This window comes from Vidua macroura, chromosome 7 (genome assembly GCF_024509145.1).
Source record: "Vidua macroura isolate BioBank_ID:100142 chromosome 7, ASM2450914v1, whole genome shotgun sequence".
Classification (NCBI taxonomy): domain Eukaryota; kingdom Metazoa; phylum Chordata; class Aves; order Passeriformes; family Viduidae; genus Vidua; species Vidua macroura.
In genome coordinates this window covers 12,476,631-12,501,762 of record NC_071577.1, presented here as the reverse complement: position 1 = coordinate 12,501,762, position 25,132 = coordinate 12,476,631, and the positions used below count along the sequence as shown (strand labels likewise).

The window sequence follows — 25,132 nt, the reverse complement described above, 5'->3', positions numbered from 1 at the left end:
GCTTTTTTCCTCATGGGGATCTGGCTTGGATGCTTGTCCAGTAGCAGCCCCTGGGCCTCCTGACCCTGATCTTTTTATTTGGGGGACACAAACTGGGTTTTCTCCTTCATAATTGCCTGCCTCCACAACCAACACCCTCTTTTTAAAGGGAGCATGTTGTCTGAAGCCAGGGGCAGCAGTGTTTTGTGTGATTAATTCCTTTGTACCTGTGTCTATGAGAGCTTTTCCCATGTGGGGCAGAGAAGCACAATGTCATTAACTTGAGTGGTTCTAAAAAGGAGAAGAACTTAGGAACTCAATGCTCAAAAATAACTTTAATACACCTAATTTGTCTTGTCAGTTTTAGAATCCCCCAAATCACAGTAGACTGATTTAATTGGTTGAGTTTTGGTGGCAGCATTTGTGCAAAATGTACCCACTATTTAAATAATCAATATAAACCCATATCTGCTAGATACACTGATATAAGTTAGTTTATAAAAGTGCAATTTGCACTTAGATTAGTGCAAATCTAGATTTTATGTTTTGGAAACCAGATAATTTGGATTCTAAAAATGTTTTCTAAAAAGCTAATACTGCTTAGAAAATCAATGAGGGCAGGAATTTACTGTTTACCCTGGCACCCTGCTGGCACTTTGCCTTGTGGGATTGAGTATTGCTTAGCATCTCTGGGGGTTATTTTCTGTCTCTCTGACACGTCTTGTCTTTTTTAGTCTGTATTTTTATTTTCCCGGGGTGGAGAAGCAAGACACTTTAATCTGCCTTCTTCTGACAGAGAACAATAAGGCCACTGCAGAACTTCAGGAGCCATTTTTCATTCAGTTAGGAAAGAGATCATGGACTTCTGCTGTTGCCTTAAATACCTTTCTGTGTATCTGTGTGTGTGGTGTTTAAATGTTATGTGTGAAGACCATCTGGCCCCCTCAAATCTGCTGAATCCAAAGAAAAGGACATTTGATCAAGGCATATTGCATTGCATTAGAGTATTGGGCTCTCAGGAAGAGCTGTGGTCTCTGGGATTCTAGGGGTGCAGTCAGGTTTATTTATCCAAGACAACATATTGGCCTGCATGAGCAGACTTTCAAACAGAAACTGTCACTGGTTTATTGGTATTTGTAGGTTTATAAAGTGATCTCACTTCATTAAGCAAAGCCTCCCACAATGTGTGTGTGTGTATTATGTATCTGTTGATCTGTGTTTTGTCAATTGAGGAGATTGATCTTAAACATTGTCATTATTCTCCTCTCTTCCTTCCTCCCTTATGAAGTAATGTAACAGGTATCTATCCACAGTGGCTGTGGTGTCAGGAGTATTTCTGCTGGGTGTGGACAGTGTAGGCATGGGGCACACAGGGTCAAGTCCGTGGTTCTGTTCATGCACTGCTTGCAGTGCAGTTATTGTACAGAAAAAATAAACCAAGAAACATTTTCAGATTACCATTACACTTGAGTGTTGCTGTCTTTAATTATTCTAATTCTAATTGACATTTTTAATTAGATTGGAAGCAAAACTCCATTGGATATAGTGAGTAAAAGAAAAGTGATTGCATGTTGTGTATTTTTATTTAAACTTAGTATTTTGCAAATCCTTGTATTCACTCTGGTGAAGCCTGAGGAAGAAGAATCACAACTCTTAACCAGCATGCCATGTACTTGAAGCAATTGCATGTGTGCTGCTTCTGCTTCCATTGGAATTCCTTCTTCCCGCTGCTTGCAGGCTCCAGCTTTGCTCAAAGTTGTTGCTTTTCCTCAGTCAGTCTTAGGAGCTGTGAGTCCAGTGCACGTACCTGGCTGGCATGACACTTCCCTGGATGTTAAAGTAACTTGGCATTTGGTAGTGTGAAATGGAACCACACTTGGCTGTTTTCTGGAAGTTTGTGGCCAATTTTGAAGTATTTCGGAGAAGAAATGTAAATTACATGGCTTCGAGTGAGCTTGAATTTTAAAAGTACTTGTGTGTGTTTCAGAGTAGAGGCTCAAATGAGAGGAGAGTAGCAAAAATAACACTGAAATGCAGATTTTAAAAATTGACTGTCACTGTATTTCACCAGTCCTCAAGTTTTCTATCTAAAGAGGAAACTTCCAATAATTTCTGTAAATATAAGCCTTCCTATACCTTTTGCACACCTGTATAATTTGCAAAAGTTTCTTTGGCTAAGACAGTCCTTAAAGCAAAGTGTAAGGTTTTACAGAACCTCTGAGGTAGAATTTCTGGCCAGAAAGAAATATGATAAATGTGATTTAAGTGTGAAAGTCCCAGGTTCAAATCTTTGCTCTGACTGACAAAGGAATTGGACTTCTACATCCCAAGGAGTAACCAACATATTATGCAGGCTGGTACTGGGGGTGATCTCTCACTCTCATTTGGAGCTGTTCTGCATTGTTTAAATACTCACTGGGTGACAATCACCTGTCCCTATGGCCCACTGACTATGGCACTCCTACGGCTTAACATGAAATGATTTTGTATGGAGTGTAAGAGCTCCAAGAGAAGATCAGTGCCCCATCTGAGAACAGCCCAGGGCCTGGAGCCTGCTCGAGTTTCAGATTTAGATATGTTTAAAGACCTGAACATTGCTTTCTTACATGCCAGGTAAGTGTCTTGTTTGCATTCTGGTGGGTACTGGATACTTAAACTTTGTACTAGAGGAGTTGCATGGAGCTACTAACACATCTCTTTAGGCTCAGCCTAAGCTCTTGTGAAAATACTTCTTGCTTAAGTTAATTTAACTTCACCCATATCTGTGCATGTGAGTGAAACTGATGTCAATACTGATGAATTGGATTTTTAAAGCCTGATCTTAGGAAAGCATCAGCATTAGGTTAAGAGAAGTATTGGTTTTAACCTGATCAAATTAAAATAATTTGATCATGTGTATTTACAAATATGGAGAGAGCTTACAGGATTGCTTGTTCCTCTGAGGATATATTTGTGCCACTTCACCTTTGAATTTTTCATCAATTAGGAATAATTCTGAGATTTTAAAATGTACTTCCCTGATTGAGATAAAGTAGTACAGAGGTTCATTTTACTGCTCTTTTCTGTATCATCAGAAACAACTGATGAGGGTTTTCAATCTTGTCCTGGCTACTTGCTGGAAAAGCCTTTATTTAAAAGAAGCTGCTGGTAGCATGTTTTCCCAGAGCAGAGACAATTACCTGTTGCAATTTATCAGGAAATATGAGATGCAAAGTGACACCTAGCTCATATATTTGTATTCAGTTCTGAAAGTGACATAAAAAATCTTGACTAATCGCCACTTCTGAATGACCTTGTAAGTGATCAGCAGCATCGCTGCAGAGTTGTTGCAGAAGAGCAGTGTCCAACTATTTCTTTTGTCTTTATTGCCTTTTGATCAGCTCTTCATTTGTGTGGATATTTCTGAACACTGATAGATTAATAACTTTTCAGAGTAAAGGCCATTTTTAGAATATACACAGCCAATCTAATGCTTTGCCATTTTACAATTAGCATGAAGAGCACCAAACTGCAGGGGTTTACCAGCAGTACTGCCCGTGTGTGTGCTGGAATGTCAAAGCTGCCTTAATAAAACCGTAACACTCCCAAAGCAAATTCTCTTTAACTTCAGCGCCAGTTAGCACCAACCTGGGCCAGAACTATTGTGAGTGCACTGAAATAATGGCTGTGCCTGCAGGTGCCTGTGCAGGATGGCTTGGACAGGATCACACATTCTGTTCTCTCTGAGGTTTTGAGATAGTGCCCATCATTTCATTGTCTATGGCTTGGACCTTCTTTTGACTCTTGCTTTAAAAAGTGTAGCTTAAACCTTTTATGCATGATGAAAGTATCCTCTCTTTTTCTGCTTAATGGTAATTTAAAATTACTGACATGCTCCATGAAGCTGCTTTTTCTTTCTTTCTTTTTTTTTTTTTTTTTTTTTTTAATACCAGAGCTGAATTTTAGTATATATTATGAGGACAATCATAGGAAGTATCCTGACTCATTAACTGGCATATCTGAATGCTCCAAAAATGAAGGGGGGAACCCACACTTTATCCTGCTATAGAATCGTTTATTATAACCACAGAATAAAATCAAGCAGCAAATCCTCTTGTGCCTGTAAATATCCTTATTGCACAAATGAAATGGTGCAAACTGTAAAAGTTATTCATCTTCATGCTGAACTGGGGAAGAGAAGAGAGTTTATAATAGCAACCTTGTAGTGCTGTTAGTTTGTAAGACTAGAGTTGAATAATTGCTGGTTTGTCTTAGTCTGCATCTCCCAAAGCATTCAGGTTCCTGAGTCTGAAGAAGACTTCTTGAAGTTACTTACAGAATTAAATGGTGCTGTCACAGGAAGTGAAAGGGTCAAGCTGGGAATTCCCAAGAGGCAGAAGGAGAAGAAGGGTACCCTTGCCTTTAGAAAGGTTCTGACCTGCCCACAGGAAAGAGTGCCCCTCTCATGCAGGGTCTTTGCATAGTTCTGACATCCACCTAAAATGTGTGTCAGTCTATACAGAGAAATGCAATTTGCTACAAGCAAACTTTTAATTAAGTCTCAAAAAATATGAAATGCAATATGCTGGGACATTGTCCAGTCAGCCACCAGTAACAGTAGTAATTCATAAACTGTTGGTAGTTCATGCTTATTTGTCTGCCTTTGGTGAAATGCAGCTCCACAGGCAGGGATGGATTGCAGCACAGCAAACATGCTGGGATTGCTCTGTGAGCTCTGTGGGATTTAAGTTCCATGGCTGCCAGGACAAATGATTCTGAATGATAAATTTACCTTTTTAAAACCAGATGCAACTATGGATAGCTTCTTCCAAGTATAATGGAACTAGAGTCCCCCAAGAACACACTATTCTATGGGTTATTATAGGAAATGTATGTAATTTAGTATAAAAGCATCCACAGAACCATAGAAACACTGGTAAAACTGGAGAATTTCTTGGTGACTTGGACTTGGTATTTTTTATCTCTTTGTACATTATGTTTATGATTCAAGTGTCTTAATTGTCAAAAAAATGCTTGACAAGGAATGCAAAAAAAATTATTAGTGCTGTGTCTTTTATCTTCCTCTTCTTGTTCTCCTTTCTAATTTCTCCTCTTGCAGTGTATGGTTCTGTTTCTGAGAGCTTCCAGGTTTGCCATCAAATTCGTGTTTGCACTTGACTTTATGATGGAGATATTCAGACTTATGACTAATAAGCTCATTAAGCCTGATCTGCACCAGCCTAAGCTGCTTTGACTAAGCCATGGCAATGCCTTTTGTGAGGGGCTGTCCAATCCCACAATTTGTGCCTTTAGACCCTTAATTTTGTCAATTTTCTGTGTGGTTTTTTTCATCTATTTGAAAGGCAATTATCTGCCTTGTTCCTGGAGACTTTTGGAGCCTTCTGACAGGTGAAGGGAAGTATTTACTTGTTATGATTTTGATCCTGGAATTTCAACATGGTGATGATAAATGTAATTAAAGATTATTAAATTAGTCTGCTGTGCTGGCCTCATGGACACAGACTAAAGGCCAGTATCAGGTAGGCAGGGGAACAGACTTAGTGCTTGGATTTGTTTGCTGGGATTTTTTAGCTTATTTACTCACTAGAGAAAATCAGATGCACTTGTGTATTCATAGCTGGCTACTGCTTCATCCTGTTCACAGCTCTCTTATATAAGAGAACAGTATTTTAACTGGAGGTGGTTCCACATGGCAACACCAAATGCATTTCTTAACTCTGCCCCAAACCTACCAAGAAACTAGTGGGAGGCTTGATTTTTCCCCCCCCTTAGCTGCAGGGAAGTGTTAAAATTTGCATTACCTGTTAATACACACACCTACTCGCTTATGATTTTTATCAACACGTAGTCTTGACATATTGCTAGGCACAAAACATACAAGTAAATTAAATTAGGGCCTCATTTTCTAGCTTTTCCATAGGATTCAGGTTATTTGCTTTGTTGAATAAGAGATTTGTAACACCTTATGCATTATTAAGGCTAATTTGTATTGCAGACTAATTTGTTACACCAAAAGTTCAGGCCTACATCAGTGTTTAGGAATATGCCATCATCTTGCAGCACAGGCAAGCCCCTTGTAGCCTTTCATGGTCTCTTCTGAGAATTTTCCGTGTTGTTATAGCCTAAAATTGTCCACATTGTCACAAAAACTTACATACTTCCTTATTTTTCAGTCTTTTGATTAATTCCTTAATGTCTTAAAAAAACCCCAGAAACCAAACCAGCCAACCAACCAAATGAAAAACCTTGAAAAAGTCTGAAAAATGTCCTTGTAGCCTGAGAAACATTACAAGTCAGTTTCAGTTGACTGTCATGCTTTTTTTTCTTTTATACAGTCTCCCATTGATGATTTTCTGTCGAATGCTAATTTCCAGTCCCAAAGGCTTTTTGGGACTAACTCTGAGTAATTATTAAGCAAAAGGCCATGCACATGAGCAGTGCCACTCAACAAATGTCGAATTGTCAATTGCGTTCTCGACACTGCGTGTGATTTTCTTTGCAGCCTCAGCTGGATAAGTTGTCAGGGTTCATGTCCTGTTGTGGAGTGGTGCTTTTCCATAGCTCCTCCTTCTAGATGGATGGAAATGTCCTTGGTTTTAAGCTGTAAAATGAAGAGGATTACACAAATTTGTTACTAGATACTACTGGATGCTTGTCAGAGTTCTGGGACATGTTGCATTTTGGAAGACTGTCATTGCAGGAGCAGATTGTTCTTTCAGTCAATTTTATAATTTATCAGTGATTCACAGCTCAGTTATAATTATTCCCAGTGCTAATTATGTGTCAGAATTACCCAAAACACTGTATCAGACATGGCTTGCATATGCTGTATAATCATGAAACTGAGCTTTCTCCAATGTAAATTTACTGAGGGCTCTATTCCACAAATCCCTGGTTTTAAGGGCTCCTTTCTCACCCAAGCAGGCCCCAAGATTTCATGAAAACTAATTAATCAGGGTAAGGATGTTCATGACAAGCTTTTAAACTGGTTTTATAGCTTTATCCTGTGCAGAGAAGCTTGAAAATACTTCGCAGTCTTTCAATAATTACTGTGGCCAAAATATATCTTTGCTGATTTATAGATTTATAGTCCATGAAAATTTATCCTGTCTCACATAAAAATGTTTTAAGACTTCATTTTCTTCTTCCCAGCTTCTGGAAAAAACTAACAATATGTTTGAGGAATCTGCAGCTACAAAAAGTCCTTTGCATTTAGCTGTAAGTATGAGATGTGTAAAGTGTTTGATCAGTGTCTCCTAGAATAGTTCCTTAGTCTCTGTCTTTGAAGCAAGTTTAACTGTGGGCTTGTTTTGAAAAAGGTGGGAAGGGATGTAACAAAGCCATGTTCTGGGCTGGAATAGTTAATTAAGCTTAGGCAGCTGAAGCTCTTGGCTCTTCCTGACTCTAACACTTGGGTAAGAAGATGACACAGACGCTGAAGTGAAATTAAATGGAAATTCACACTTGTATTTAGAACTAGTTTATAAATATGTGGCCAAAGCTTGAGCCTAGGCTTTGCTCATGGAATGAGATTCTCTGATGTTCTGGAGGAGAGGTGCAGTGCAACAACCCTTTGGTATGCAGCAGGGTGTGGGACAGTGTTCAAAGCCCAGCAGTGCCCTGTGAGAATGTTATGGACATTGGCATTCACAACAGGATCCAGAAGAGGTGGCCTCAGAGATAACAACTGCTCCCCTGTCCCAGGAGCTCAAGATTCATGATTCCTCTTCCCAGTTTTCTTGTGCAGAATCACAGAATAGCTGGGGTTGACATGGACCTCTGGAGATTGAGTCCTACCCCTGTGGTAAAAGTAGAATCAGCTAGAGCAGATTTTTTCAGGGCTGTGCCCCATCACATTTTGAATATCTTTAGGCATGGAGAGTTCACAGCTTCAACTCTGATAATACTAACTATACAACTGTGTGTAAGTAAAAAGGATACTCTGAGTACAACAGTGAGAAGAGGAGAGCAGGCCCTACAAAGCTGAACAAAACATTTCCAATTTCTGGCACTGTCCACTGGGTTTTTGCAATGCCACCTGTGTTTGTGCTGTTGGCCCCAGTGTGGCTGTAGGTCTGAAGTGCATCTGCTTGTCCACTGTAGTTGTTCTACCAAATGATCCTGCTGGCAGGAATTCTCCATAAAGCATCCACTGTGAACAGCAGGTCAAGTTTGTGTTTTTATTTGTACAAAAATTTGGTTTGATAGTCACTTGTTTAGTTGGAGACTAGCACATGTATTGAATTCAGCACCAGTCAGGTGATAATCCATGGATCTCTCTAGTGAATCTAGTTTTTGAAGCAAACGTTTCTCTGTCAGTTACTGTAGCATGTGAAAAATGAATTGCTGATTGACCTGTGCTGGCTTGGCAAATTATTGCCTGAAACTTCCTCACTTTGGGTTGTACTAGAAGGTTAGAGCAAATCAAGAATCATAAATTCTTTTCCTAAACTCTAGGAATAATTTAACTAAATAATTTTAAATTTATTAAATTAATTTAATTTTTCCAAGGTAATTTGGAAAAATCCTTTCAGGTTGAATAGAGAGTCATAAGGAATCAATAAAACTGATTTCTGTTGTGTTTAGGAGACATTGAAAGGGATGGATTTTATTGGATAAATTATAGGAAAGGTCGTTGAAAGACAGGATTTGTGTTCTTTACATGACCCATTTCATAATTCTAGGCCTATAATGGTCATCATCAAGCTCTGGAGGTACTTCTCCAGTCTCTGGTAGATCTGGATATCAAGGATGACAAGGGACGCACTGCTCTGGACTTGGCTGCGTTTAGAGGACATGCAGAGTGTGTGGAAGCTCTCATCAGCCAGGGTGCTTCTGTCACCGTAAAGGACAATGTCACCAAAAGGACCCCCCTCCATGCCTCAGGTGAGTGTGGTCTTATGCTACCCTTGTGGTCTGTACCCTCCCACACCACAGCAGGTACATTTACTTACCTGCTGTTGCTATGCTCATTTCTTCTAAAGGGAGGAACATTCTCACATGTCCTGAGGAGTGATACTTGTTTGCTGATGTTGTACATTTAAACCCTTTTTCTTCTGTTTCATTCATCTTTTTTCCTCTGTCCTCCCTCACACAGAATCCTGTATTTTTGCATACCACTACTGCTCTGCCCTTACCTGCTTGCTTCTCTCTGCTACCACCTACTCTTCAGGAGGTGTGATGTTTCCCTCATGACACCTTCTCTTGCTGCTTCTTCAGCCAGATAATCAGGGTGGGGGGGGAACACTTGCCTCGCTGCTTCTCCTTTGGAAGAAAGGTAGAAAAATAGATGTGGGCTCTGATTGGCAATGAAATTATTCTGGTGTTCAAAACTTACAACCATTTGCAGTGGCAGCACCACAGAAATTCACCTCCCTCTTTCAGGCTCCTCCTCCTCCTAAGCCAGCCTGTGAACTTGCACTTGCTGGCAGCCTGCTCCTTTCCTCATGTGTGGGGTGTTAATTATGTAATGTGAAAAATTAGTTGGGAAATGTAGACTTTGTCATTTATTTGAAGGTTATTATTTGACAGGTACCTGTCAGGTAAATACGCAGAGATGCCAAAGGGAATGTTTCTTCTCTGGTGTTCCAGGAGGGGCTCTGTACAGGGTAGCAGTGGCCTCTAGTGGGAAGGAAAATTAATACCACGTGGATAATTAATTCAGGACCAGGCTTAATTGTCTTCCTGCTTTTAATCTCACTGAAGTGCATATATATTCTGTAGTATCAGTTTATTCTCTGTGTGTGATCATGTAAGTGCAACCTAGAAACCTGAGGTTAAATAGACTTACCAATTTTGTCTGCAGTACTAAAGGAAATGCTCATAATAGACCCACACTGCATACTAAAAATGCTTCCTGTCTGCTTAAACTTTGCATCAGAACTCAGCACATTTCTCCCCATGATAAATACGGATGGTTTAATTAATTGAAATCAATATTAGTGCTGCCACAAAACTATACTGTGGTGGTGAAGAGCTTTCCCTCTAGTTACTTCAAAAATATCTTGGGTTCTGATGTGAACAAGGTGTGACTTTGTCTGGTACATCATCACTTTAGCAAAGATTTGCATTTATTTTAAAAAGTGGTTATAGTGACGTGAGTTTCCAGTTGTCACAACTGAACTGTAAAGGTTCTTCAGTACTGAGAAAAGCCAATGGTAACAAAGCCATACTTTTGTTAACAGCTCTGACTTAAAATACTAATCTGTTGAATAAATCTGTTGAGTAAATGGAGTAAATTTGTTGAATAGAAGATGTTATTCTAATACACACTTTTCTTACCTTCATATAAATTCAGATTGTGTTCCTCCTGCCCCCTTTTGTTTTTTAATCACCTCCTTCACTATAGTATTGAGTGCCTTCCATGTGAAACCAGTAAGAAGATTCATTTCAGACTTTTCTGGTCCATTATGCTTTTTGCTTCTCAGACTAAAAAACATTCCCAGGAGTGCAAATGAATTGTTCTTCAAATTTGCAGTGAAGCAAAATACGTCAGATAGATATGTCTTAAAAACAAACAAACACATATACAAAAAACCCAACCAAGAAAAAAGGCGAAAAAATCCTACCCAGGAATAAGACACAAAAGGGAACATGTACCTTGAGCAGAATGGAAAGTAGTGCACAGATGGGTTGAGTATTTGAGCTCTTTAGTAAAGGAAATTCACCACTGTCATGAATTTGAAAGCTTTCAAATGTGCGTTAAGTGCACTTCGGGTAAATATTCATTAAGTCGGGTTTAGAACCTTCCACTCAAAAGCTCTGTAGAGTTCTGTGGAATGATCTCTGGAGTAAAGCTCTTACCACCACCTGCTCTAGACATGCCCTTGCAGCGTGCCCGTTCCCTGCTGCCGCTCCTAAGGAAGCGCTATGGTGAGCAGTGTGTGAGCAAGGCTGGTGCCGCCTGCTGGGAGTCGCCTGCGGCTGCTGCTGCTCAGTCTCTGTGCTGCGAGTGTGGGAGGTCAGGTGGTGCCTGTTGAGAAATCAACCAGAATTGTTGCTGAATGATTCCCTTGAGTGCCAGTGTGCATTTGCACGCACCAAAGTGAGCACTTGTACGTGCAGCGCTGTGCACTGGGAAGAAACAAGGCAAGGTGTGCCCATCCCCTTAAACTTGTGTGCCCTCATTCTTTCTAATGACACCGGCACAGTTGCTGAACACTGAGCTCAGGAGGCCTCAAGCGGTGGATCAGACGACAGAATTCTGCACGTTTGTGTCAGTAAAGGGATTTGTGACTTGAGAACTCACCTAATGAAGTGTTTCTTTTTTCTGTCTGTCCCCATGAAGTAATAGACTTCCTCTGGCCTCATAACACGGCAAATTTCCTTCACCTAAATGATATGTTTCCTGTGTAATTTTATTACCAGCAGCCTCTCCTCTGGCTAGCCTGGGGAATCCATTGCAAATGTTCCCCTAGTGTTAGCACTGTGGGTCTGTTGGCAAAACTAACGTTCCCTGCAGGGTCTGTAATGCTTAGCAATCACTGGGTCAGCTCCTAGGAGTTTCTGGGAGTATCTGTTCTAAAACTTGTTTACCAAAATAATTTTCACATATCTTTGTGAACAAGTTATGATTTCTTTTCCTCCTGCTGGGAGAACAGACCTTTGTCCCCCGCCCCCCACAAGCTAGTGAATCACCAGCCCTGCAGAACTGTTTACATGTTATGTATATATCATTACTTAGTGGTAAATAACTAAAAATGCCTTTTATTTTTCTGGGTAAATTAACTAAGATTATTTTTGGATGAGTAATTTATATGTGATGATGTGCACAGGTTTCTCTGCCAGCATGATGTGACATAGGTGGTGTCCAAGGGTTTTGCCTCAGCCCACAGGGTGTAGGCAGTGTGAATGCATGACTTGCTGTAATAAGAACACAATGTATATCTACTGAGCACAGGAATTGTTTTTCAAAGAAAAAAAATATCTGTCTCTTCATCCCATGAAAGTCTGAAGCCTTAAAGCCAGCTAACAACACAGATGGGGTTCAGTGTCAGGCCCTACAGAATGTAGTGACTCAAAGCTGTTTCCTAGCAGCAATGGGTTACATAAAAAATCCCAAAACAACCCCGAAAATATCCCCCCTAGCAAAAACCCCAAAACCCCAAACACTACTAAACCCAAATGTTTTTGATAAGTCTTATTTTTGATAAAATGGATAAACTCAAAGGGAATTTTAGTCTCTGGTGTTATGTGCTTTTATGAATATGACATTTATATCATTGGTCATTCTTTGCAGATTTTTTTTTCATAGCAGCACTGAAGTACTCACTTGTACAGTGCACATAAAATTAAGGAGCCTTGACAATGTACTTCCTACTGTGTTCCAACCCTGAGCGCAGAAAGCCTTGCCTGCCTGCTCAGTCTGTGGGATTTTGAAATGCTGTCTGCTTTAATAGAAATCTTCTTAGTAGTGAATATCACAATTTCTGTTTTACTCATTTGGGATTTTTGTATCTAAGAGAACTAATCCTCATCTTCATGAGGTCAAGGAAAAAACAGCTCACCATTCCACTGGCACAAGTTTAATGAAATTTGGGGGAATGTTGATCTCTTATATGGTGGAGTATTTTCCTTGTTTATAAGGACATTTCTGATCCCTAAGCATTCCGGTGGAAAAGTATCTGAAATTAAACATAGTTTTTTTTCTTTTATAGTCATTAATGGCCATACACCTTGTTTACGGTTGTTGCTGGAAGTCACAGACAACCCTGATGTGACAGACGCCAAAGGACAGTAAGTTTTCTTCGTGGGCTTTTTTTTTTTTTCAGCTCTGTAATTCAAATAGCATCTCATATTTCTCACAAAAAAGTATTTATTTGAAATACTGTATTTCCTGCACTTCTCCTCATAGAACTTGGCAGAGATTACAAAATACACATTCAGTTGATGTAAGCCATGTGGAAAGGACTAATCATTAATCTTAGCCTCTGCTTCATACTTTAAACAGTCTTTTATAGATGTTGAAGGCCAGATTCAATAAAAAATGAACAGGCTCCTGAGATGTTTCTATAAAGTCTTCTTCTTTCTAAAACATTGCTATTCTAGGGTTTATTTGGTACACTAGATTGGTGCAGTAGGACACAGTGTTTATTTGAGGTGACACATGCATCTGAGATGTTCCTACAAAAACTTTACTTCTTCTTAAATGGCAGTTATAGAGGGAGAATAAGATATATTTTTAAAGTGAAAATGTGAATGGTTTAAGAAACTCATTTGCAGTGTCTGGAACATATAATGTTGTACATATAATGTCTGCACATTTAATTTTAAATAGTATTAGTCTGTCTAAAAAGAGATGGAGAATAGATCTCTTTCAGAAACAAATGAAAGATATGTTAGTCTAAATTTTAGCTTGAATATTTTCCTCTTGTCCCTTCATCCCCTTTAAGCAAATGTACAGCATTTGCAAAAGAAATACTTTGGGTCATTGTCATCTTGGTAACTAGCAAGGACATGCATTCACAAGACTCGGGATTGTAAAACTCGTGTGTCACTGGAGGTGACAGTAATTGTAGGATATTGAGAGAACAGATTGTCTTGAATGGTGTTGCTCTGTAAACTGCTAACAAGTGGGTTTGTTACTATTTCAGTCGTGGCAGTCGGTTGTTAAACATCTTAATAATGTCATACAAAAGGTCTTCATTCAGGTGTCGTATACGAGTATGGGGGAAAGAACGGGGTTCATGGGTAGGAGTGGCAAGAAATGCAGAGCTGCCTGATTTCTCTGTGGAAGTTAGCAGGAACAAATAGCATGCCATTTTATAGCTATGACTGCTCTGGTTTTCTTTTTTTTTCCCTAGAACTCCACTAATGCTTGCAGTGGCATACGGGCACATCGATGCTGTTTCTTTATTACTTGAAAAAGAAGCATCTGTAGATGCAGCTGATCTCCTGGGATGCACAGCTTTACATCGAGGGGTGACTTAATTTTTATAATCCTTTATTATTTGTTTTGCTGTGACTACAACTCACTTATAAGTACAGGGATATTTAAATCTAGAGAACACTGTAAATGACTGGAAACATGACCAAGCATAATCAATGAGATACAAAGCAAGACACATCTGCTCTTAGTAATTATTTGCTTTTATTTCACATTTGCATTAATTAATGAGGCAAAATAATTATTAGACCACTTTTTTTCCCCTCTAGACACTTTATAATAGCCATCATTATTCTTGTAACTGACCAGCTTAAGAATTCTGAAAATAATTTCTTTGAAAGAATTGGCCAGTAGTTACTTTCATTTTTCTTGGAATGGTGCAAGTATGTCCTGTAAGTTTTTTCTAGAGGCAGTGAAACTTGAGGCAGGTCTAATCTTTTCCAGTCCAGCTTGACTAAGCTAGACTTTCCTAACTAAGTCTAGCTTCTTACCCAGTGTGGATGCAAGGGATGATATTTATACAGAACTTTATGATAATTGCAGTGAGCAGTTCAGCAGGTGAGCAAAAGGGCTCTCATCTCTGCCTGCTGAATTCCATCCACACCATTTCATGTTCACAGGCATCAATCACATTCCACATTTCCAGGGCAAGAATCTGTGTTACATTAACCTCTTTACTCATTTCTTTGTTATCAGATCATGACTGGGCATGAAGAATGTGTTCAGATGCTGTTAGAGAAAGAAGTCTCTATTTTGTGTAAAGATGCCAGAGGCAGGACACCTCTGCACTTTGCAGCAGCTCGGGGTCACGCCACGTGGCTGAGCGAGTTACTGCAGGTGGCACTTTCCGAGGAGGACTGCAGCCTGAAGGACAACCAGGGCTACACACCCCTGCACTGGGCTTCTTACAATGGTAAGGCTCTCCCGGGGCTACTGCCCAGGTCAAGGGTGGCTTCAGCAGTGGGGAAACGTGGTGGAGGAGCTTGAAATGAAGAGGCAGATTATCCCTGTGTGCTGTCTGTAGTTAGCGTTCGCTATGTACATCCTTCAGTCATCCTTCAGAGGCCAGGGAAATTCCAGCGGTACCTCCCAGGCACTTTCCAGCTCATTTGCTCCAAGTCACAAGAAGCCAGGATGAAATTCTGGTTTTATTCATGTCCATGCTGAAATTCATTTCTGTGACCAGGAATGCTCCTTTGAGCTCTTGGTGCAAGAGACCATGTGAATAGGTGGATATTCTGAACTGATTATTCCAAACTGGATAATCTGAACTTGTTGCTTAATATAAGGACAAAGCTTCTCAGTATTGACATTTAAACTTTGGATGTAATGCAACATACATGACATCACATTAAAAAAAAACTTATTTTCTTTCCTTTTTTTCTCAATAAATGCTAATATTAGCCCAGATCTCTCTAGCTGCTGCCATAAAATTTTAAAAATCCTCTGATTTATCACATAAGAGCTTATATACACATCATGTCCAATTTTGAACTCCAAAGTGTTAGATTCCAACCTGTATAAGCCAAGTATGAATTAAGTGAAGTACCTGCTTTGTGCAACACGGTGAAATATCTGCTCTCTCACAGGTCATGAAAACTGCATAGAGGTACTATTGGAACAAAAACTTTTCCACAAGTTTGATGGTAATAGCTTCTCTCCATTGCACTGTGCTGTGTAAGTAGAAATCTCCAGTAACAACTGCATGTTGCTTTAGGATATGTGTGCAGAATGAGAATAAAGCAAGCTTTTTTGGGAATTATTTGCATGAGCAATGATTTTAAAGCTGATCACTTGAAATAAAATTCTTTGTGGCTGAAACATATTACTTTAAATCAGAATTTCTAGTAATAGCTTTGAAACTAATTTCAGTATTCATATTATTTTAAATGAGTATGCAATTCTCAAGCCTATTAGAATGTGTGCAATTTAAACATGTGTGCAAATTTAAAATTAAAATAGCTTTTAATCCAATGTGGAAGTGTGTTAGCTATACTATGTGTCCATTACTGTTACTAAATACTGTTCATATTCATAAAGAAATGAGACAAATTAGCAAACCCCAGAAAAAGTCATAATTGAACACAACAATCAAATCAAAGTACTAAATGTGTGAGTTGGAAGAGATGTGGGTTTCAGTACCTTAAACATATAAATATCTTTTCATGTAAGTGTCTATGACTGAGTTCTTTCCAGGCCCATGTGTGTTTGACATACAGACTAAGGATTTTAAGATATTAAGGTTTTAATCTTAGCTTTGTTCTGGACTTTGAAATTACCTTTGTGCATAATGAATTAAGGATCAGCTTTGCTTTAGAGACTGAAATTCATCATAGCAGATGCAGTTTGGTTAAATGGAGAGATGATGGATATGCAGAAGTGTGACTAAAAGCATTAAGACAAAGGCATATTAGGGTAACTTGGAAATAACCACTAAGAAATATTAATGGGAAGTCAAGTATTGGAAAGTGGAAAAATATGTAGACATGCCTTTTAAAAATGTATTTTCTTTGGCAGAATCAATGATCATGAAAACTGTGCATCACTACTCATCGGAGCCATAGATGCCAGCATTGTCAATTGTGAAGATGACAAAGGAAGGTAATAGTTCCTTGAACAAACTGCATCTCATGACTCCATTTGGTATTTTTCATAGTTCTTTCTGAACCTCTGGCACTAATCCTTATCTGTTATGGTTGAGCTAAGACTTGTCATGCTGACTCTTTCAGACAGCAGTTTACACCACAGCACTGGTAAAAGGTGCCTCACTTGAAGCAAGAATATGAAGTATTCAATGTCAGAGTGCATATGAAAAAAATATAAAAGTAATTGTATTTTGTTTCTTTAGAACAGCTATGGCTATAGACTGTTTCCCTGGACCTGTTTTCTTTGTTAAATGTTTAAACACATTTATCATTGCTAAATGGAAGGATACTATGTACATACAGAAAAGTATTTCATTAATAGTTTCCATATTATGTTGGTATTCTCAGGGCACACAACTGAGAATATCTATGCAGCAAAAGAAAACTAATACAGCAAGAGATGGTCATTCAGCCCAATCCTTCGTTTGTCACATTGAGAATCTCCTCACCATATATGTATATATTTAATTAAAAACGCTGAAATTCTAAAAACTGAACACTTATTGTTTTATTTGATTAAAATAAATTTAATACCCTCAGTAACAGTGATTACATTATTCTGTGAGGGTAAGAGCACCTCACCTTTGCTGATAAGCAAAACAAGCAGCAGTGAGCTGGGCTGTGTACCAGCTATCTTTCATCTCTAGTAGTCACCCTTCCAACCCAAAATGCCAAAGAGCCACAGTGAATGAATTCCAATGTCTATGTCTTGTAGAAACTGATAACCTTCAAAGTGGATTGAATTCCTTCTGCCTTTTATAGTACTGCAGTTAATTGTGGCTTGTTGCTGCAGTACCTCTGACTACAATTCAAAATATTTTATTTTTATTAAATAATGGATCGGTTCTTTTCTCATAGTTCTTCCCAACTGAGGCTTGCTAAAAAAAAAAAGGTAAAATCAGGTTAATAAGGACAAGGGATGGTGCTGCTTTTCATGTTACACAATATGCTCTGTTAAAATAAATAGGCAGCTAATACAAGATTCTTCACAGTGTCGTATCTCCATACTATCATATCCACCTTTGGAGGCTGGAAATATTATTTAACTTACTTCAGCTGCTGCTACTACAACCTTCTTATAGTGATAACTTGAATTTGATAGGAAAAAGCCCTAAAATCTCTTGCACTTGGAGGTTTCTGGGGAGGTGGGGATCTTGCCCCTCTTTAGCAGAGCTGTGTGGGTGTTGCTCCCCCAGGACGCCCCTGCACGCCGCAGCCTTCGCAGACCATGTGGAGTGCCTGCAGCTGCTGCTGAGCCACAGCGCGCAGGTGAACGCGGCCGACCGCGCGGGCAGGACGCCGCTCATGATGGCAGCGCACAGCGGGCACGTGGGTGCCGTCGGTGAGTGCAGCCCTGCCCCTGCCCTCTGCTCCTGCACTTCTGCCCCACAGGGTAATCCTGGCATCCTGGGAAGACTGAGCAAGGAAAACTGATTGTGTGGATAATATCTTTCTGCAGGAAGATAGCTTTTCATCCGTTAGAAAACAGTACTTCTCTGCAGTCTTGGTGAACATTTGCAATAACAAATTTGAGTCTTTCTTCCTCCCAAGAGCACACTGTAAAGAGCACGAGGGCAGTAGTAATTCTATTCTCCTGTTTACTTCCTTGATTTTGAGGAGCAGTAAAGCTGCATATGTGAAAAAGATTATGTAAGCTTTTCCTGCCCTGTTTTATAGGAAGCCTCATTCTTGAAAAAGCAGCTCTCAGCAGCTGCTTTTTCCAGGCTAGACTACGTGCCACAGGCACACAGACTGGGGACCTTATGGGCTTTGCAGAATTCCCTTTCTCTAGCTTCAACAGCACAGACTGCACCCCAAGTTCTTTATATCCCCTTAGTCCTCTCAAAGCAGGACTTACAGCCATTCTGAGGCAGAGGTGATTCAGGCAAAAATTGCTGATCTGCAAATAGGGAAGTTCATCAATAAATTAAGATCGATATATGTTGAACAGTTTGGGGCACCACAAACAAGCTGTTAGCTCTGCATTTGCTTGTTGATTAACTGCACAAGATTAGTCTGTTTTCATTCACTAATTTCATTATTATAAGGCTTACATCATATAAAGACTTAATTGATTAGCCTCTATGCACATGTATATTGAAATAGTAATTTTTTCCTCTCTTTTGACATGTTCATCTGCCCATTGGGTTTGTTCATTGATTTCTGCTCTAAACCTCAGACTTTTTGGTGAACATTGCCAAGGCTGACCTGACATTAAAAGACAAGGAGTTGAATACATCTTTGCACTTGGCTAGCAGTAAAGTAAGTCGAAGACCTCTCTGTGCTTTTAGTCTCATCAGTCCATATGAATGTATGTGTGTGTTTATGCTCCCAAGTTTTTTTCTGCAGTGGAAATGTGGTGGTCACAGTTGAGGAGGTGAGGAAGGGAAAGTTGTTCCAAGCTTTTTCTCTTGTCTGTTTTAAAGTATTGTACACTGAGAAATAGGGATGGCTTTTATAACAGCTGAAACATAAGTAAATGACACTAAGAGAAGTAAAGGAAACCCTTTAAGGTTTTACCAGATAATCTCACTGTAAAACAGCTTAACAGGTTCAATAACAAAGAAAAATAAAATTATTTTTTCTTTATCTCCAATTCCTGTGAAAGGAGACCAAAATTTTCCCTTAACAAAACAGGAGTGAAACCAGAGGTATTGATTAGATGGGTGATGGTGTCTCTTCCTAAGCCTTCTTCCTCTTAATTCTAATTTCTACTGTTATTTCTGCAAGAAAAAATGCACAGAGGATTCCCTTTCCTGGGCCTTTTCTTTTGCTCCTATCCACAGATTGGATTCCAGTGTGATCATATTACTCCAGTTTCTGCAGACATATGAGCCTTGCCGAATTCTCAAGGTCCTTCAGGCAGCTGTTCCCCTGCCAGGACTGTAGGCTCAGCATCTGCAACTTGTGGTGCAGAAACAGGATCAGAAATAAGGCCCAGATCTGTATTATTCCCAAAGCTCCATTGTTAAGAGCTCTCTGACACTGAAAAGGTTTTCTAGCAGCTTATTAATAATACAGAAAGGCATTTAAAGACCCACAAAGTGTGGTATTCGTTTCTGAGATGAAAGCATTCTCTGTCACTGTGTAGTTCTGATAAATCCTCCACTGAACGTTCACTCGAGAAAACACAGCATTCTCTGAAAGCTGAGGAAGTGAATTCATATTTAATTAATGCAGGGTTGAAAGACAGGTGAATGTCTACATTTCTAAATGTGCTAAAACATCCCAGCAATGATGGTTCACAAATTGTATTTTAAGACTCGCTTAGTTCACCTTCTACGCAGGCTTACTGAGCAGCGTCTTTTGTATTTCAAGTTGAGTTATTAAATTTCTCTTTTATTATGAAACATTTCTTTTGCCTCAATTTCAAACTCCTCAGCAAATTAACACTTTTGGTTTTTTTCCTGACTACAGGGTCATGAAAAATGTGCCTTGTTAATACTTGACAAGATCCAAGAACAGAGCCTTATTAATGCAAAAAATAATGCATTGCAGACGTAAGTATAGCCTGATCCTCTCAAGTTCATTTACCAGAATATTCCAGTTTACCATTTCAAATTCATGTCTCAGATTACTTTATAGAACAGTAAAGTTAATTTCTGTTTTTTTGGAATGCTTTCCCTTGAAAAAGACCCAAATTGTATTGCATTCTCACTTTTAATTTTGATTCTGTTGGTGCCATGTCTATGCATGATCTGGTGGAAAAATTATATGAGGTAATTTATTTGAAGACTATGTCAAAATGTCTATTAATCATGTGGATGTGTAAGTACACATCTAGCATTTTATAGCTTTTTGAGCTTCACCCTAGGTTTAAATAATTTATTTAGACTTAGACTTAAGGTGGTACGTTTCATTCTCAGAAGGTTTTTTAGGTGATGTTTTATGTGGAACTTCTGTCCATAGTATATGTTATCAGCTGCAAGTGTTAGTTGGCATGGGGGAATCCCACCATAGGAGATTCAACCATGAGTTCAGGTGGCAGATCACCTAGAGCTTGCAGAAGAATTTATTCCATCTTAGCCCTTTTTCCACCCTCTTCCAACATGAAAATGTTTTTCCTGTCCTGCTAGCTGTCTCCAAACTGGAGCATTGGGTGTTGGGCCAGGAAAAGAGCAAACCAATGTCTATTTTTAATTTCCAGCTGCTCTGCAGTAACAGAGATTAGCAATTGAGTATTCAAGGATAAAAGGCAATACAATGATATTGAGCAGCCTGTAGCAGCCAGAATTAAGGACAGAACACAGGCATCTCTTCAGTCTTGGATTCGTTTTCCTTTTAAACATCAATTGTGTGCTGCAAACAGTGCAAAAATGAGAACCTTTTAAAGAAAGTCTTTAAGCTGGAAAGTATTAAGCAATCTTTATGTGCTTGCACAAAAAAAATTCTTGTTTTATAGATGTGGAACATGACAATTATTTCAAAGGCTGCAATAAAATCTAGTGTCTACGATAAAATTCTAATGGTCCAAGGAAGGAAACCATTCTCTTTCAGATGCTGGGTATGCTTTAAGCATTGTCTAACTCTGTTTAGAAAATCTGTTGTAAACCGAAGTTGAATTTAGTTGTTATGTTTTTGGTAGACCGCTTCATATTGCTGCACGAAATGGCCTAAAGATGGTGGTTGAAGAGTTGCTGGCTAAAGGGGCCTGTGTCTTGGCAGTAGATGAAAATGGTAAGTGAATGATACACTTTGACAGTCTTCAGTAGGACCCAACAGGTAATTTTACAACAGACCGAAGCAATAGACTTAAAAGGTGATGATAGACTTCACTGATGCTTTTATCCTTCCAAGAACAGACAATGAGTTGTGTGAGTACCTATTAAAAAAAAAGATTAAAAGATACACTTTCTTTAGTATAACAATCTACTTTAAACATCACAGTGGTCCCTTTTACTGTTCATTTTGCATGTACTGTCAACAGCTAGTCTTTTTTAATGCCTGAGTGCAGTGGTAACTTGAATTTCCTAAACATGCAAGTGGCACCGGATAATTCTGACGCCTTGCAGAAGAATTAAGGAATTTGCATTCAATCAGCGCATGTTTTAATGGGTAGGAAGAAAACCATCAACATATGTTTGAGTGTGTCCCAGCTCATTCTGAGATCAAACCTTCTGCTTGCCAATTATCTGACCAAGATGCAATTAAATTAGTTGTCTCATAAAAATACATAATTGGTTACTGAATTAAATAATTTTATTTCAGGCTTCAATGAAGTCCTTCCCTAAAAATAATAAGGAACCAGAGAGGGATGTGATTCTACAATTATAGTTTTAAAAAATATCTTCCTGAAATAAGTTGGTCTTTCTTACAATACTAACTTCATGGCATTAATGTAACAATTTGGTACCTCCATCTTTCCATATCTGTAAAGTAACAGTAAATAAAGTAACTACTCACCCATCACTGCAAGACATTTGAGATCTGTAGATGAAAAGAACTGAGTGGTATTTACTATAAGCCAAATGCTACTTAGCTATACTTGCATGAATGAGTTCCACTGAAGTCATCTGACCCTACCCTCACTTTAGAGATAGAGGACAGAAAAATGAACCAGACTATCTTTTAACTACAGAATTGATCCTTAAAATAGTACATACAGGTCCAGCTAATTTGTATGTAACAAAGGAAAATTAAGTGTAAGTTTTATACACATTTAGTTTTTCTAGGAACAGCATGCACATTTTAAAAGGGAGATGTTCAAGTAGAATCCTAGCATACTTACAGATCTAAAGAATATTAACACTTGGAACACACGGAACTAACATGGAAGAGGAAATGCACTGACTGCAATCAGTGCTTAAATATGGGTATTTTGCAACAAAACTGTATTCACTTTTTGCCTACTAAGTTCATCTGTGCTGCAGATCTTGGCTTCCTTGAGGCAGTAGGTACCAGAAGTGGCCACTGCCTCGCATTACAATTGCTGCAGTGCTGAAGATTTAACCATCTGCAAAAGAATTTTTCAGCTCTTAGCATAAAAGGAGGATTTGTTGGAAAGGGCTGGAGTTCTGCACAGCAGCATGTAAAATGTACAGACAGTAAGTGTAATGAGCACACTGGCTTCCAGGGCTCATGTACATGAAGAGCTGCTTTAGGGCAGTGCTTGGACAGGACCCAAGTGAAACTGCAGTGAAGACAAGCTTCTAATAGCACCCCAGTCCTTTGTTTGACTGACACTGGAGTCATATTAGCTCTGTATTTGAAATGTATGCCATGCTTGCTGAATACAGCTAATATTCTTCTAACACAATGTACATTTGGGTAACTAAACATCCATGTTTAGTTGGGTAACTAAACATCCAGTCACACTTGCTATCCATGTACCCCCTGCACTGGTCTAATTATTTTACAATTTAATTCCTAAATAAACTACTTGCCCAGTTGAGTAGATACTCAACTGATCAGTCTTTAAAATTGTTTGCTTATTAAATCAAAACTTTTAAAACTAATATGTTTCATGTTTAATGAAAGTTGTTCTCAGAATGAGACTCGTTCATACACACAGAAACCGATGCCAGTTTCTGTCCCTGTTGCTGTAGTCCCTGTGTTCTGTATTGGCCATGCTGTCTGTGCTGTAGAACTGTGTTTAGCGAGTGCTTTGATTGAACTGGTGCAGTGTTTGCTGCCTGGTTTCACACAAGCAGTGTTTGTTGTGGTCCCGGTGACTGCAGTGCCCCCAGTGTCTCTCCCGGCATGTCCCGTGTGAGTGAGTAACACGCCTGGCATGTGTAACCCCATCCGTGTCCCCACGGTGTCCCTAGACATGTACCTGAGGAATGCTGGGTGCCCCAGGTGCCCTCAGTACTAACCATTGCCTTGTCTGCATTTGTGCCCAGGTCATACGCCAGCCCTGGCTTGTGCTCCTAACAAAGACGTGGCTGACTGCCTGGCACTCATTTTGGCTACCATGATGCCTTTTTCTCCCTCCAGTTCAGTGACGGCTTTCAACTTCGCTTGTTTTAAAAAAGACAATTTGGGCAGGACGCACGTCTGCGATGGCTCCGCTATGGGTAGCATTAACTCTTATGATAAGCCCCTGAGTAATAACATAGGAACAGAGGATGGGTACAATGAAAATGATTCAGATTCTGAAACATTTTGACTTATTGGTATTTGAAAACTTTTTTCGTTATTATTTCATTTCAGCTTTAATTTTTGTCCTTTTAAAAAGCTTAAATCCCACAGTTATATCCTTAACTGTAATTCTTGACAAGTCGGTATTGAAAGATTTGTAGTGTTGATGAGAATCAAGCCTTTAAATAACAAAATTAGAGGGACTTCCTGGAAAATATTTCTATTAGCTTTCTGCAGCTTTTCAGTTTCCTGATGTTTTCTCTAGGCCCAAAGTGCCCCTGTGGAAAGTGTCTACCTCTTATTTTAAGTAGAAAAAGAGAAAATGCCTTTTTTCTTTTTGACAGCACAAATAAACAGGGAACTGTTTGTAAAGAGTTCTTTCATGTTTTAGCTGCACCTTTAGTGCACAATCCTATTTCCAGCATAGCCTTCACAGATTCAAGCATCACCCCATTCCTATGTTTGTCTGTTTCCTGCTTCCAGGGGCTCTGTTAATCAGATAATTTTTTTACATGAACCAAAGGTAAAGTTGTAATCTTAAAACTGCCTGTATTACTTTTCTACAGGAAATGAAACCTTTTACATTCTGCCTGTTTTAAGCACTTAAACGTACAGAAGGCACTTTTTACAGTTCTTAGTTGCAGTACACGATTAGAAAAATGTAGTTGTTAACTCTTAAGGTCAAATTCTGCTCATCTCACCATATTTTCCCATGAACATAACTTCTGTAAAATGCTAACCACTTGGCCCTTACTTTTTTTCAATTCAGCACAAATGTTTATTTGCACTACAGAATTAGGGTCATTAGAAATTTCTGTCACCTGAGCCATTAATCATGAATCCAGTACCAGAAAAAAAGGGAAGGAGGGGGAGAAATCAGGTGTAGACAAAGGTGTACGGAAAAGTTTATAATGATTTGCCAACTTAAATGGCGCTTTTTTTCCTTTTCTATGGTTAAATAATTTATTTTTACTGTAAACAGTATTGAATTTTAAAATACTTTTGCCAGTTGTTTGGATTAACAGAGCAAAGGTAAAGCAATGAAAGCATTACACCAAAAGTTGAAATACCAAACACCGAAACATAGCAGTGTACCGTGTAGGGGACCAGAGATAGATGCTAAAAAACCTTTTGTCACCAGCTTTTAAAGCAGTGTCAACTTTGTGAATATGTTTACTCCTTCTGCCAAAGTTTCTAGGTCAAATGGACCCCGATTCTCCTCTGCAACAGATGTACAAAAGGAAGAATGAGACTTTGTAAACAAAAACAAAAAACACAAACAAAAAACTATCATGAACTAACCAGCCGTACCAAGAGGACCAAAATGCTTCAGTAATTCAATTGAAGACTTTGCTACTTTTATTTTTTTGTTCAAATGTGAGTGACATAATGAAGTAGTTTTTTCTAGATGATAAAAATATGAACTTTTGAGGTAAAAGTAGTCTTGGGTGAATTTTGCATTTTATGACATAGGTTTCAAGTTGACATTTTTAACTGATGATGTGTTGACCACAGGTGGGTTTTTTCCCAGACTTAAGAATAT

The 25,132-nt window shown here is 39.0% G+C and overlaps 1 protein-coding gene across 1 annotated transcript in view; it reads left to right on the top strand.

The window, feature by feature from the left end:
• The window catches only part of ANKRD44 (ankyrin repeat domain 44), a 127,637-nt gene extending 103,571 nt beyond the window's left edge, over window positions 1–24,066 (top strand). Inside the window, exons 17-29 of the mRNA XM_053981821.1 lie at window positions 1,498–1,524; window positions 7,132–7,197; window positions 8,664–8,865; window positions 12,636–12,714; window positions 13,782–13,899; window positions 14,561–14,777; window positions 15,454–15,541; window positions 16,382–16,465; window positions 17,706–17,851; window positions 18,689–18,771; window positions 19,927–20,009; window positions 21,095–21,186; window positions 23,352–24,066. Of these exons, the coding sequence (XP_053837796.1) occupies window positions 1,498–1,524; window positions 7,132–7,197; window positions 8,664–8,865; window positions 12,636–12,714; window positions 13,782–13,899; window positions 14,561–14,777; window positions 15,454–15,541; window positions 16,382–16,465; window positions 17,706–17,851; window positions 18,689–18,771; window positions 19,927–20,009; window positions 21,095–21,186; window positions 23,352–23,617 (1,551 nt within the window). The 3' untranslated portion in view covers window positions 23,618–24,066. The remainder of the gene's footprint in view (window positions 1–1,497; window positions 1,525–7,131; window positions 7,198–8,663; window positions 8,866–12,635; window positions 12,715–13,781; window positions 13,900–14,560; window positions 14,778–15,453; window positions 15,542–16,381; window positions 16,466–17,705; window positions 17,852–18,688; window positions 18,772–19,926; window positions 20,010–21,094; window positions 21,187–23,351) is intronic.
• Window positions 24,067–25,132: the final 1,066 nt, after the last annotated feature.